Below are 14,125 nucleotides of genomic sequence, written 5' to 3'. Positions count from 1 at the left end.
GTATTCGTTGATAAATAAAATTGTGTTCAGACATGTGCTTTGTTGAACAATGACTCCTGAGGGAAATGCTCAAATTTTCTTCAAGTTAAAGTTGGACCCCTAAATAATATCAAAATTTCGTGTCTTTTAAATTTTTTTTTATTTTTTAATCAACCGCTGTCACAACGGGAACTCAATACAACGGGTTCACGGGTTGTCTCGTATATTACCAATACTCTCATCTTGTATGCACGTTCTTGAAATACAGCCAAAACGGTACACGGTAGCACAAAACTGAAGGACCACCTTACTCACCATTCTCCTGCGGTTCAGTATCAAGTTTCGTTCAAATCAGGCAAGGAAAAAATTATTAAAAAATCAATTCCTGATTCAGTCAAGTACTCTTCGGGAGAATTTGATCAATGTAAACAACCTCAGCGGTAGAGTTCGCTGGAGCTCTTTTTGTTTTTCTTGAAATGATTTTTTTTTTCATTAACCGCTATCACAACAGGAACCCAACGGGTTCACAGGTCGCCTAGTACACTGTAATAAGATGATGTTGTCGCAATTTATGAGATTGAGGCTTTATTGTTTACCATAGAACGCAGCTTCATTTTTTTTTTCAGAAGTTTACCACTGTCGATGCGGTGCCTTTTACACCACCTTACATTAGTTCTTCGTGCCTGTTGTTTGTGTCATTTATGACATTCTTAAAGACAGTAAGTTTCCTGTTTGGAAGGACTATCAGACAGGCAGACAGAGTAAAAAAAAAAAAAAAAAAAAACATTCTCTCACTCCTCTGCAAACATGTGCAATCGGGGCAAATTTAGAGCCGACGTACTGTTAAACTACAGGTTCTGATTCATGTTCAAAATACAACATTCAATTGAAATCAAGTTGTTCCTCAATAATAAAATGTCATTTGCAGACAGAAGGACAGATAGACGTGAACCAATTGCTTTACCCCACTTTTCACTTCTTGTGCATGGGGTCAAAAAAACGAACAAAAGATAAAACACTCCTAGTATGAGAGGCAATACAGTGTTTAGATTTGTCTAACGAACCATGTTCTACCTCCCGTAACCCCTTACCTGATATTTAAAAAGTTCCGAATGTAGTGTTTTCACTTTTGTCCGTTCCTGTTCCAGAGAAGCATGCAGGTTTGTCACCTGATTGAAAATATGGGCAAGACACGAGGTTAGTCGTATGCAGGATTGATTAGTGTCGTCATATATTAAGTAGAGAGCACTCACAAGGATAATTGATATTTCACATCAGTTTTGGAGAATTTCAGTTTCGCACCTGTACCCCTTCACGTAAAGGTATTCTCGTCAGTCGTGCATCAGTTTTCCATATGCAATGCCCTATACGAGCCAAAATGGATTTCAACATGATCGTTGCCTTGCTGGCAGTAGTCAGGACAAGTATTTGGAATTTACACAAGATAACACCAAACATAACAGCATACTATTTTACAAAACAAAATCTATTTTACTGCAAAACAATGCGTTCTACACATCGTAACACCATGCAATTTTAGAAAGCACCAAATGTAATCATTAGAGGATGAAATAGCTCCTGGAGAACACCATCTAAAACAACACCACCATCAAGAACAGGCTTTTTTTGTACATCTTGAGGTTGTTCATCTGTCAGTTGATCAAGTTATGCAAAGGACAAGGATGTTCATCAGATTATATCACCATCACCCACCATTATTCTGTATCAAGCTTGTTTATAGGTCACCAAAATAGCACTCACATTTGGTCAAGGTAACAAATGTAGTCCTAAAACAAACAAGAATGTTGAGGGGAACATGGTGGTGCATCAGTCTTGAGCTTATGCAGAGTGGAGAGGGGGAAGGTGGGAGAGGTGGGGGGATCAAAGATTCAGCAGTCTCTTTATTCATAAGCTGATGGCTCCCATAATAATTTTTCAATCTCCCTTGCCATTTCTCCCATATCTTATATACAGTGCTCAGCATAAATGAATACACCCCGTTTGAAAAGTAGGATTTTAATCAATATCTCAATGAACACAAGAATAATTTCCAAAATTTTGACAAAATTGAGTTTTATAGAACATTTGTTTAACTCATAACATGAAAGTAAGGTTAATAATATAGCTTAGATTTCAAAATCTTCAGTTTTACTCAAATTAGTTGATGCAAAAATGAATACACCCACAACAAAAACTACTACAGTATTGCGCCGCTTAACGACATTCCGGGCAATGACGGATCGCATATACGATGGATCTGCCAGCTCTGGAAAAAAAAAAGTAGCTGAAAAATTCCTATCGCCGAGTGATGTTGCCGACGTAGCGCTGCCAGTGGTATAAAAATAGCACATACAATTATGTACACTGTACAGTACATAATACCTCATAATGATAATAAACGACAGTGTGGCCCTGTTATAATGCGATCGTTGAGGTCCATAAAATGTCATCGCGAAAAAAGCAGGGTCGTGCTAAATCGGGATTCAAGGAAATCGGTTTTCGAACTGAACAGATGTTTGCACGTTTACCTTCCAGCAAGTAAATTACCTTTGAATTGAAGAATTCCGCAAATAAATCGTTGTTGTCAGTCAAAATTAAAACACATTTATTTTTAGTGAAGCTTTTTATGTTGTTAAAACAATGGCACTGTTCCCAAAATATATATCACAATTGACAGGTGCTCGTTTCTTCATTTATAAATTATAACATCGATGCAATGATTACGTATTTATAAAATCCAAACGCTATTTATTCACCTTTCTATAATAATCAATGCGAGAGGAGATTGTAAGCTGCTGCTAACAACACCGATGACCGTCATGAACAGCAGAAAGGTAAAACTAACGTGTCTTCCGTCTCTCTTGGATGTGTGTTACAATTGCCGACAGTATTCAGTACAGTAACATGCTGTACAGGTTTGTATCCAAGGAGCAATAGGCTACACCATATAGCCTAGGTGTCTTGGTTTGTTTTAGTACGATGTTCGAAACCGAAAACGAAAAAAAAAAAATGTTCGCACAACGACGACGTCGCTTAACGACGCGTTTCTCAGAACGTAACCCCATCGTTAAGTGGCACATGACTGTACATTTAGTATTTTGTATGACCTCCATGATTTTGAAGGACAGCACCAAGTCTTCTTGGCATGGAATGGACAAGTTGGCGACATATTGCAACATCTATTTATTTCCATTCTTCAAGAACGACCTGTTTTAGAGCCTGGATGCTGGATGGACAGTGATGCTCAACTTTTCTCTTCAGAATTCCCCATAGGTGCTCGATTGGGTTCATATCAGGAGACATACATGGCCACTGAATCACTTTGACCCTGTTCTTCAGAAATGCAACAGTGGCCTTAGATGTGTGTTTTGGATCATTGTCATGTTGGAAAAGTGCATGACGACCAAGGGCACAGAGTGATGGTAGCATCTTCTCTTTCAATATAGAGCAGTACATCTGTGAATTCATGATACCGTTAATGAAATGCAGCTCCCCGACACCAGCAGCACTCATGCAGCCCCACATAAGGACACTGCCACCACCATGTTTCACTGTAGGCACCATGCATTTTTCTTTGTACTCTTCACCTTTGCGATGCCATACAGTTTTGAAGCCATCAGTTCCAAAAACATTTATCTTGGTCTCATCACTCCAGAGTATAGAGTCCCAGTAGTCTTCATCTTTTTTAGCATGGGCCTTGGCAAATCCTAGGCGGGCTTTTTTGTGCATGGGCTTGAGGAGAGGCTTCCTTGGTGGACGACACCCATGCATGCCATTCCTCTGCAGTGTACACTGTATTGTGCCATGGGAAACAGTCATCCCAGTTTGGCTTTCTACTTCTTTAGCTAAGTGCAGAGAACTTGCATGGCGATTTTCTTCAGCCCTTCTCATCAGAAGACGCTCCTGTCGAGGTGTTAACTTCCGTGGACGGCCTGTAAGTCTATGTGAGATGGTTGCAGTTCCATATTTGTTAAATTTTTGTATCACTTTTGCTACCGTATTCTGACTGATGAGTAAAGCTTTGCTGATCTTGTTGTAGCCTTCACCTTCCTTGTGTAAATAAATTACTTTCTTTCTCAGGTCTTGTGACATTTCTCTTCCATGTGGTGCCATTGCTGACAGCATGAAATGAGAAGGGGTTTTCTTTGTTAAGTAACACCCTTTTATAGTCAACTGTCTGCTGGACACCTGTTTAATGAATAATTAGACTCACCTGTGGTTGAATTATTGTTAATTAGAATTTTGTAGTCTAAAATTTAGCTTTGCTCCTAAGACTTTCATTGGGGTGTACTCATTTTTGCAACATAGTCTTTAATGAATTTGTTAGGAAAATTCCTTTTTTGTGTGTGCAAATTAATAAATCTTGTTTGCAAACAATGGCCCACATTTGTGGGAGTATTTTGTAGTATAGTATCCCATAGAAAATGTGGATTCTGAAAGGAAACTAAAGGTTTTCTGACAAATCTGTCGGGGTGTACTCATTTATGCTGAGCACTGTATATCTTCTTATAACTATAGCTTATTTAACATAAAATTACAAAATACCACCCCCCCCCCCTTCATTCTTGCTTATGCACGATATCGATAAAACACAGACTGCGCATCCATCCTTGAGCATCACACCTGCCCAGTCGTTCAAATAACAAGTATACTGAGAACACACCAAAAATACATAAAACTTGCACGTTATGAGCGGATGATAATAGCTGATAGTAGAACAATCACAGTAAAATACGGTTTTCGTCATTACAAGGGTTCTGCATTACAAGCTCACCTGTTGGGTGAGCTCATTCTTGATGTTTGTGAGCTCTTCAACTTGGAGCAAAACATCTGATTTCTCCTTCACTGCCGAAAGACAAATATTTCCGACATTCAGCAGTACTTCAAGGATGGTTTGTTGAAAATTTAATGACAAAAGCTCAATTGGTAAAAATGTTACGGCCTGGACATACACAATGAAATCTCAATGGGAAACAAGGATTTCAATGAAAACATTTATGGCTGGTCTACCACTTCACTGATGACATCATCCTTACAAACCCGTATTCTCCATTGGGAGTAGAATGAGATATGCCAAGTTTCAAAATTTGCCGATCAGTGGTTTCAGAGATAAAATGTTTTCATTTTTCATGTTTAATCCAAAATGCCTGCCATACTACAAGACCAATGACATCACAATCATCATTGAAATATTCTCTATGCTTGGGGGTGGGGGAGGGGGGGGGTAGAGAATTCGCTCCTACCATGAAAATTCTGTGTTGATCGGACAAGTGGTTGCTGAAAAAAGAAAGTTTAAAAAATAGAGCAAATAAAAAAGCCAAAACGGATCGAAGAATAACAATAATAAGAAGAAAAAGAGCAATCCCTCGCCTGGACTTCTTTTGAGTGGTGTATTTTATAGGTTTCAGAGTAAATCCAATATGGCTACCAAACCATGTGACCTATGCTATCATATGTGTGAACCTTTTGTTCCTCATGGACAGGCATTCATACATATAAAGTTTCGCCTCGATTTGTTGAACCACTGCAGAGAAGATTTTTGAAGGGTTTTTTTTTTTAAAACAATATGGTTGCCGAATCACGTGACTGATGGCATCATGAATCTTATTTCTGTGGACCATTTTATCCCTAGATGACGCTCAAAAATTTTCATACTGATCGGATGTGGCGTTATACATATGCAATTATGACGTCCTAACAAGAGCACCTATGATGTCATAAAAAAATAAAAAAAAAATCACACTCATGACCCATGAGGAGTGCTTGTTATGTGCTAAGTTTCAATTATTTCCTTAGTGCAGTTCCAGAGATAGAGGTCCAAAGTTTTTCTGTTTTTCCAATATGGCTGCCACACCACGTTTACTATGACGTCATAATTATCGTTAAAACATTCTACATGAGTAGTCGCATCAATGGTAAAAATTGTCTCAATTCGACAAGCTGTTGCAGAGAAAAACACGAAAGTTCTGTGTGTACAAGCAAACAAACAGACAAACAAACGGACCCAAATGCAATAGTCTCCCACTGGCGAAGGTCACTTGAAGGGCACTCGGTAGAGCACATACCTCCACAATGCATTGCCCGATCCACAAGAACATATCGGGCCCAATACATTTTTGAAATATCATGCTATACAGTACTATATCGTTTTTTGGCCCCATCTCTCAATGGTGAAGAATCACTAAAGAAATTAAATAATTCTCGTATCCAGATCCGGATTCACATCTTCACCAAAATCTAATCAATTCGTCCTTGCCACACGCCCAACCTTTCCACCAAGTTTTGTCTGAATCCGTCCACAACTTTTTAAGATATTGTGCTATATGTTAGTTTAGCCCCATCTCTCAATGGTGAAGAATCACTTTTTCCTGAATACAGTCTGCATCAATTGAATTTGTGTTTAAATAACCGGAACACAAAGTAATAAATGCTGACACCATGGGTGCAGATTGTAAAGCACGATTTCCTTGAGTCTAATGAGATCCTACATGTTTCTATACGATGTAGGATTCACAAGTTATGGACTGAGGAACAGGCCACGTTCCACCTATTATATTTATTATGAACACAGTTGACTATTTTTCCTGGAACCATCATCGGTATCAATTGAATTGCTGCTACTGTACCCTCAAACACATGCAGGCACAGCCAAGTGAGCCTTATGCAAAAAAAAAAAAAAAAATTCTAAAAGTTCTCAGATTTAAATAATTAAATAATTCTGGCTGCCAGAATTTGTGGCCGATCGGGTTGAAATTTTAAAAAATACATTCCGCATGTCTACTAGATCATAACTGTGAAGTTTGACGTTGACTGATGAAGGGGTTCCAGACAAAACAATATTTAATATTTTACTTCAACCCATTTATGGCTGACAAACCATGTGACCAACGTCAAAAAGAGTAGGGGAACTTTTTGTTTGTCATGGATCGGTGTTCATACCTGCAAAGTTTCACCTCAATCTGTTCAGCTGTTTTTGAGAACATTTGATTTTTTTTTCATTTTCTATCCAATACGGCTGACGAACCACGTGACCGATGACATCATAAATTTATATTCTGCCTCTAATGGGGTAGGGGATGTTGCATAAATTTCGTGTTAATCGGATAAAGTGCATTTTTCTATTCAATATGATCACCATACCACATGACTTGTGATGCCATAATTTTACCCAATATGCAGTAATGGCGTTAGAATAGATGATAGTTGCAAAGTTTCGTTTTGACAGGATAAGTGGTTCCAGAGAAAACATTATTTAATATTTTTTCTTCAATGCAATATGGCTGCGAAACCACGTGACCGATGGCATTGAAAATTTGCACTCTGCCAATGATTGTGTAGAGCATCACATACGTGAAGTTTCATCTTGATTAGATAAGGTTCGCTTTTCTATCCAATAAAGCTGCCACCCCACGTAACCTATGACGTCATCATTTTCACCGTGTATGCAGCAAATGGTGGTAGATATTTGCCAAATGGCACTACGATTGGAGAGGCGATTCCAGAGAAAACAATATTAAATATTTTTCCTAAATCCAATATGGATGCCAAACCATGTGACCCATCAATTATTCTTTATCATTCTAGTATCCCCAACTCATACACAACATGTCTGTGAAGTTTTCCCTCAATCTGTCCAGCTCTTCTGGAGAAAAAAAAAAAAAAGTTTTTCGGGTATATCCAAGATGGCTGCCAGACCATGTGACTTATGTCATAGTTATCAAAATTTATTCAACATGTCTCGCTGATCATTTGTGTGCAGTTTCACTTCGATCTCAAAAGCGGTTCTGGAGAGGAAGAATCTTTTCCTTTTTTTGTTTGTTGAAAAAACCAATATGGCTGCCAAACTATTTGACAGATTATGTCATATTTTTTTTTGTGTTCACATCTTTCCCCAGATGAACCTCAAAAATTTTCATACTGATGGGATGCAGCGTTCTACACGTCAAATTTTCACCGGGATACCACTTTGCTGATGACGTCATGGTTAACACCACCTATACCATTTGTGCAGATCTTCACAATGAGCCATATATATATTTTTTTTAATCAACGAGCGGTTCCAGAGAAGGCGGCATCCAAATTTTTCCCGTTTTTCCAACATTGCTGTCACCTCACGTGACCTATGATGTCATAATTATCATTAAAAAAAAAAATTCTGCACGAGTCGTCGCATCTATGGTTAAAAATTTGTGTCAATCGGACAAGTCATTGCTGAGAAAACGCACAATAAAGGAAATCGGCGAGCAAAAAAGAGAAAGGCTCAAAATGGGACAAAGAATAACAACAAAATAATGTGAACAGAAACAACAGGGTACCGCAGCCTGTAAAGCTAATGGTACCTCAATAAAAAGAAGAAAAACAATAGGTTCCCCAGCATTATAGGCTTGGTAAACTAATAACAAAAATTATTATTTTGTCTTCTCCATACTCTAATAATAAAGCTTTGTTGAACATTTGATGACAAAAGCTCATATGGTTAAAAAAGTTACGGCACGCACGCGTGCACACGTCTTCCGCTGCACGAGGGACAGCCTGGCTTTTGATGGTAGCGTGATGGTGACGGTGGTTATAAAGCAGCACAGTGAGTTTGTGTAGTTGCATCCTCGAGAAGGATTTTCAATGGTAATCAATAAAATAAATAACTAGAAGGGCACTCGGTAGAGCGCATACCTCCGCCATACCATACCTCCTGATCCACGAGAACATATCTGGCCCATTACATTTTTGAGATATCGTGCTATATATCGTTTTTGGCCCCATCTCCCAATGGTGAAGAATCGCTTAAAAACTATCCGGATCCAGATCCGGATCTTCACCAAAATTGAATCAATTCTTCCTCATCATACACCCAACCTGTCCACCAAGTTTCATCCGAATACGTCCACAACTTTTTGAGATACCGTGCTTTATTGTTTTTGGTCCGATCTCTCAATGGTGAAGAATCACTTTTAAAATTCTAGTAGCCGGATCCGGATTCAGATCTTCATCAAAATCGAATCAGTTCGTCAGTCTCTCACACCGAAACTGTCCACAAAATTTCATCCGGATCCGTCCACAACATTTTGAGATATCTTGCACACAAACAGACAAATAGACAAACAAACAAACAAGCCGGTAGGCGACGAGGGATTCGCGAGGATCGAAGTGCTGGATACGATGCTTTTCATTCTGTCCGATCTACCGACGAAGATTCATTGCCAAGACGTATTGGTTCACATACAATTGTTCCTCTGTCTGGCAAGATTTTTCCGATTGCATATTTTGCCAACTGGCACTCATAAAAAATGACGGTAAATGGACACCTTATTTTTGAAGGACTACCATTTGAAAAATAATCGGTTTGCTGGTTTGTGCCGTGGAGCCTCGTGTTGGAGACAGACACGCACACCGATAAACTTCTCTCAATGCTCTTGTTTGACCACACCTCCCTGAGCCACACAATATTTTTAATAAGCCACGCCCACTTTCCTACACCACTCCCACTGTAAATAATAAATAATTGGAGGTGGTGTGTGGGTCGTGGAATCGTTTTCGGTAAATTAAATAAATAATTGGAGGTGGTGGGTGTGTGGGTCGTGTAATCGTTTTCAGTAAATAAATAAATAAATAATTGGAGGTGGTGTTGGTGGGGAATAGTTTTCGGTAAATAAATAAATAATTGGAGGTGGTGTGTGGGTTGTGGAATCGTTTTCGGTAAATAAATAAATAATTGGAGGTGGTGTGTGGGTCGTGGAATCGTTTTCAGTAAATAAATAAATGAAGGTGGTGTGTGGGTCATGGAATCGTTTCCGGTAAATAAATAAATAATTGGAGGTGGTGTGTTGGTCATGGAATCGTTTTCAGTAAATAAATAAATAAATGAAGGTGGTGTGTGGGTCATGGAATCGTTTCCGGTAAATAAATAAATAATTGGAGGTGGTGTGTGGGTCGTGGAATCGTTTTCAGAAAATAAATAAATAAATGAAGGTGGTGTGTGGGTCATGGAATCGTTTCCGGTAAATAAATAAATAATTGGAGGTGGTGTGTGGGTCGTGGAATCGTTTTCAGAAAATAAATAAATAAATGAAGGTGGTGTGTGGGTCGTGGAATCGTTTTCGGTAAATAAATGAATAATTGAAGGTGGTGTGTGGGTTGTGGAATCGTTTTCGGTAAATAAATAAATAATTGGAGGTGGTGTGTGGGTCGTGGAATCGTTTTCAGTAAATAAATAAATGAAGGTGGTGTGTGGGCCATGGAATCGTTTCCGGTAAATAAATAAATAATTGGAGGTGGTGTGTTGGTCATGGAATCGTTTTCAGTAAATAAATAAATAAATGAAGGTGGTGTGTGGGTCGTGGAATCGTTTTCGGTAAATAAATGAATAATTGAAGGTGGTGTGTGGGTCGTGGAATCATTTTCAGTAAATAAATAAATGAAGGTGGTGTGTGGGTCGTGGAATCGTTTTCGGAAATTAATGAATAATTGAAGGTGGTGTGTGGGTCGTGGAATTGTTTTCGGTAAATAAATAAACATATTATTAGAAATCCACAAAGAAAGAAATGCCAGTGATTCCATTTATTTTGGATCCTTTTCACTTTGGTCAATAACGTTTGGATCGAGGAGAGATCGAAGGTGGAACAACGGTGTAGTTCCTTACAAACACTGTATACACACCTTAAATGACGGCAAATAGACACCCGATTTTTGAAGGACTACCATTTGAAAAATAAAACCTCAATCAAAAATCGGCTCGAGTAAAATTTTCTAAATATCTCGAAGTGTTTAATTCCGAAGTCTCGCTTCTCTACATTCAAAACTGAAGCACAAGTATTGAAAATACTGTACGTGGTTTTTCAGCCGCTGCACAGCAACGGGTGGTTGCTAGGCAACGAAATTCAAACACGCACATTCCCAGTATATATTCCACCTTTTGACAAAGTTTCATTGAAATCGGTTTGCTGGTTCGTGCTGTGGAGCCTCGCGTTGCAGACACAGACACAGACACAGACACAGACACAGACACACGGAAAACCTGACAATAAGGGATATCTCATATATCGCGAATCCAACAAAGACAGAGAGGGGATGAAAACAACCTCCTTCACCTTCAGTGGCAGAGGTAAATATATTTTGACTGACAGTAAAACACAGCTCTTCGAGTGGCATGTACGTGCATGAGTAGGAATTAAGAGACGTCACTTTGAAAAATTAAATAAATACAGTATGTGAGATGATGTATGTAAACAGGGTTCACCAAACGCTCAGAAAGGTCTTACTTTCTCCTTGCTGCAGCATGAACAGTAGCTGGGCATTTCGCTTTTTAACCTCCTTGTATTTAGTCTGTCAAACAAGATACTCCATATCAATGCATTGCTTCTGATAATGACATCAAAATTACCTGTTTACAAACAAGTCAACAAAAGATCACAGATATATGTAAAGGTTGCATAATGGAGTTAAAGGAACAAGCCTGTTCCTGGACTCTGTGTCCTTTTCTCCCGACAAGGTGGAGAGCTTGCTGTCAAACCTCAACTCAGATTCTGCCACCGGTCCAGACGGCATCAGCCCACGTGTCCTAAAAACCTGCTCCTCTGCTCTTGCTCACCCTCTCTCTGTTCTATTCACCCTCTCATTTGCTCAAGGTCATCCGCCATCTGCTTGGAAATCAGCAAACATTACCACTCTGCATAAAAATGGTGCAAAAACAGATCCCTGCAACTACAGGCCAATCAGTCTTCTCCCAATCATCAGCAAGGTGCAATGGCTTGGTTTCCAATCATCAATTTGGATTCAGACCAGGTCTCTCTACCCTGGATATGCTGCTTCTGCTCTCCCAAAATTGGATGGAAGCCCTCAATGTCAAACGTGAGATCAAAGCCGTCTTTCTCGACATATATTGTGCTTTCGATAGTGTGGCATCTTGCTCAAGGTCCGCCAGCAACCCCCTTCTGGTAAAACTACCAAATCAGGAATCACTGCTCACCTTCACTGTTATTCCTCTTTTTTCCTACCTTTGGAATAAACTCCCACACTCTCTTTCATCCCATTCTTCCCTCCAGGCCTTCAAAACAGCTGTTCACCATCACCTATGTTCCCCCATCCAAAAACCACGATCCTTTCTACCCACCCCAACCCACCTCCTTCAATTTCTCTGCGTTCCTTCCTGAAAGTCCTTGTAGTGTCCATCTTGTATACTCCATGTTCCCCGCCACATCCCTCTCCCTTACACAGATCTTCTGACGTCTCTGTTCCCCACTGTTTTGTCCTTCCCTCTCCCGCCCCTCTCGTCTCATGCCCCACTTGCTGTGCATTGTGCATTAGCTCTCATACAAGCCTCGACAATGTATACAACAACAAAAAAGGGTGTTTAATGACATCAGGCCCCTCCTGAGTGGGGCTGTTAAATTTTGAATATAGATAAACATTATCAAATTGCAGAAACACTTGTTTACTGACAGATTTAAAATACAATATGGAGATGAGGACATGATAATCCTCTACTTCCTCGACTCGAATGCTTCTGCTCTCTCAACAATGGATGGAGGTACTCAATGCCAGACATGAAATCAGAGCCATATTCTGAGGCATATCACATGCTTTTGACACATTCTGGCACCCTGCCCTGCTCACCAAACTGTCTTCCTATGGTATCCAAGGCCATCTCCACTCGCAGCTTGCAGACAATGTGTGGACCTTAATGGAGCTCTGTCATCCCCTCTTCATGTCCAGGCTGGAGTTCAAGGTAGCGTTTCTGGGCCCTGTTCTTTTTCTGGTTTTCATCAATGATCTCTCCAACTCTCTGGAAAATCCTCTTTATCTCTTTGCTGATGACTCCACCCTCTGCTGTACCATCCGTCTTCCCTTAGACCGGCAAGCAGTAGCCTCTTCACTCTCTGCAGATCTGGATAAAATCACAAACTGGTACAACACGTGGAACATGTCTTTCAATCCAGACATATCTCACTCTCACTATGTCTCTCCGAAAGGACCGTCTGGAACCCCCCCCCCCATCTACTTTCACAACAATCCGCTTGAAGAAGTCCTTTCATTCAAGCTTCTGGGTCTCACCTCCTGCCATGATCTTTCCTGGGAAAGCCACATTTCCAACCTGGCCTCCAAAGCCAGTCGCCAGCTGGGAATCCTCCATCATGCAAACTCCTTCCTCGGCCCACCTGAGCACCTCATCACATACAAAGCTTTCGTCCGCAGCCTGATTGAGTACTGCTCTCCCCTCTGGGCTGGTGCTCCTGCCTCTCACCTTTCTCGGCTTCACGCTGTGGAAACCAAGGCATTTAGGATCATTGGTATCTCCCACGATGAGGCGGGTCAGTCTTTGGGTCTCTCACTCTCTCACCGCATACAGGTCAGTGGTCTGTCTTCCACAGTCGCCTCTCCAGCCTCATCCTCCCTGCTCTGCCTGCGATATGTCCCCCCCCCCCATATTTCCACAGGGCACTCAAGGTTCGCCAGCAACCCCCTTCTGGGAAAACTACCAAAATCAAGAATCACTGCTCACCTTCACCATTTCATTCGTCTTTTTTCCCCACCTTTGGAACAAACTCTCACTCTCTCTTCAATCCCACTCTTCCTCCAGATCTTCAAAACAGATGTTTACCACAATCTCTTATCGTCCCCCATCGAAAACCACGATCTTTTATACCCCCATGAATACACCCCAAAACCAGCTCCTTCAAATTCCCTGCTTTCCCTCCTGAAAGTCCCTGTTGTGTAAGGATCTGAAAGTCCCTGTAATGCCCATCTTGTTTACGCACCCCACCCCATCCCTCACCCTTCCACAGATCTCCTGATGTCTATGTTCCCCATTGTTTTGTCCTTCCCTCTCCCACCCCTCGTCTCATGCTCCCCTTGTTGTACATTCTGCGTGTTGGCTCTTACACGCGCCTCGACATTGTACACTACAAAAAAAAACCAAACAAAAGAAAAACACTCAAAGTCATGTGTGCTTCTCTGTACGAGACGTTCATGCTGACCTGCCACATGCTGACATCCTTATGCAAAACAGCAACTTCTGCAGATTTGGCCTCCATCTCAGCTTTTAGTTGCTCCAGGCGAACACACTCCAGAGTATCGCTGTCCTTCAAAAACACATCCAAGATTAAGAAATTGCGGCAATGATCCTTGCACGATAATACAATTTACCCACACT

At 40.5% G+C, this 14,125-nt stretch overlaps 2 protein-coding genes across 7 annotated transcripts in view; one reads left to right on the top strand and one right to left on the bottom strand.

The window, feature by feature from the left end:
- LOC147020760 (creatine kinase S-type, mitochondrial-like) overlaps positions 1–4,402 on the top strand; it is a 46,048-nt gene extending 41,646 nt beyond the window's left edge. Inside the window, exon 9 of the mRNA XM_085896367.1 lies at positions 4,060–4,402. Within this exon, the coding sequence (XP_085752493.1) occupies positions 4,060–4,068 (9 nt within the window). The 3' untranslated portion in view covers positions 4,069–4,402. The remainder of the gene's footprint in view (positions 1–4,059) is intronic.
- Positions 1–14,125, bottom strand: part of LOC147020759 (G kinase-anchoring protein 1-B-like) — a 68,578-nt gene that overhangs the window by 2,414 nt on the left and 52,039 nt on the right. For 5 of the 6 annotated variants that reach the window (XM_085896369.1, XM_085896373.1, XM_085896370.1 and 2 more), the window contains 4 exons: positions 13,950–14,054; positions 11,235–11,298; positions 4,754–4,824; positions 1,071–1,148 (listed from right to left, as the gene is read on the bottom strand). In XM_085896369.1, coding sequence (XP_085752495.1) covers positions 1,071–1,148; positions 4,754–4,824; positions 11,235–11,298; positions 13,950–14,054 — 318 coding nt within the window. Of the gene's footprint in view, positions 1–1,069; positions 1,149–4,753; positions 4,825–11,234; positions 11,299–13,949; positions 14,055–14,125 lie in introns of those variants that run through there. The other variant, XR_015061950.1, reaches the window with a different exon arrangement.

Source organism: Eptatretus burgeri, chromosome 9, assembly GCF_056783735.1.
Source record: "Eptatretus burgeri isolate ZD-2024b chromosome 9, Ebu_testis_v1, whole genome shotgun sequence".
In the NCBI taxonomy this organism is placed as follows: Eukaryota; Metazoa; Chordata; class Myxini; order Myxiniformes; family Myxinidae; genus Eptatretus; species Eptatretus burgeri.
The sequence above is the reverse complement of the archived record's forward strand: the minus strand, read 5'-3'. Positions and strand labels throughout refer to the sequence as shown.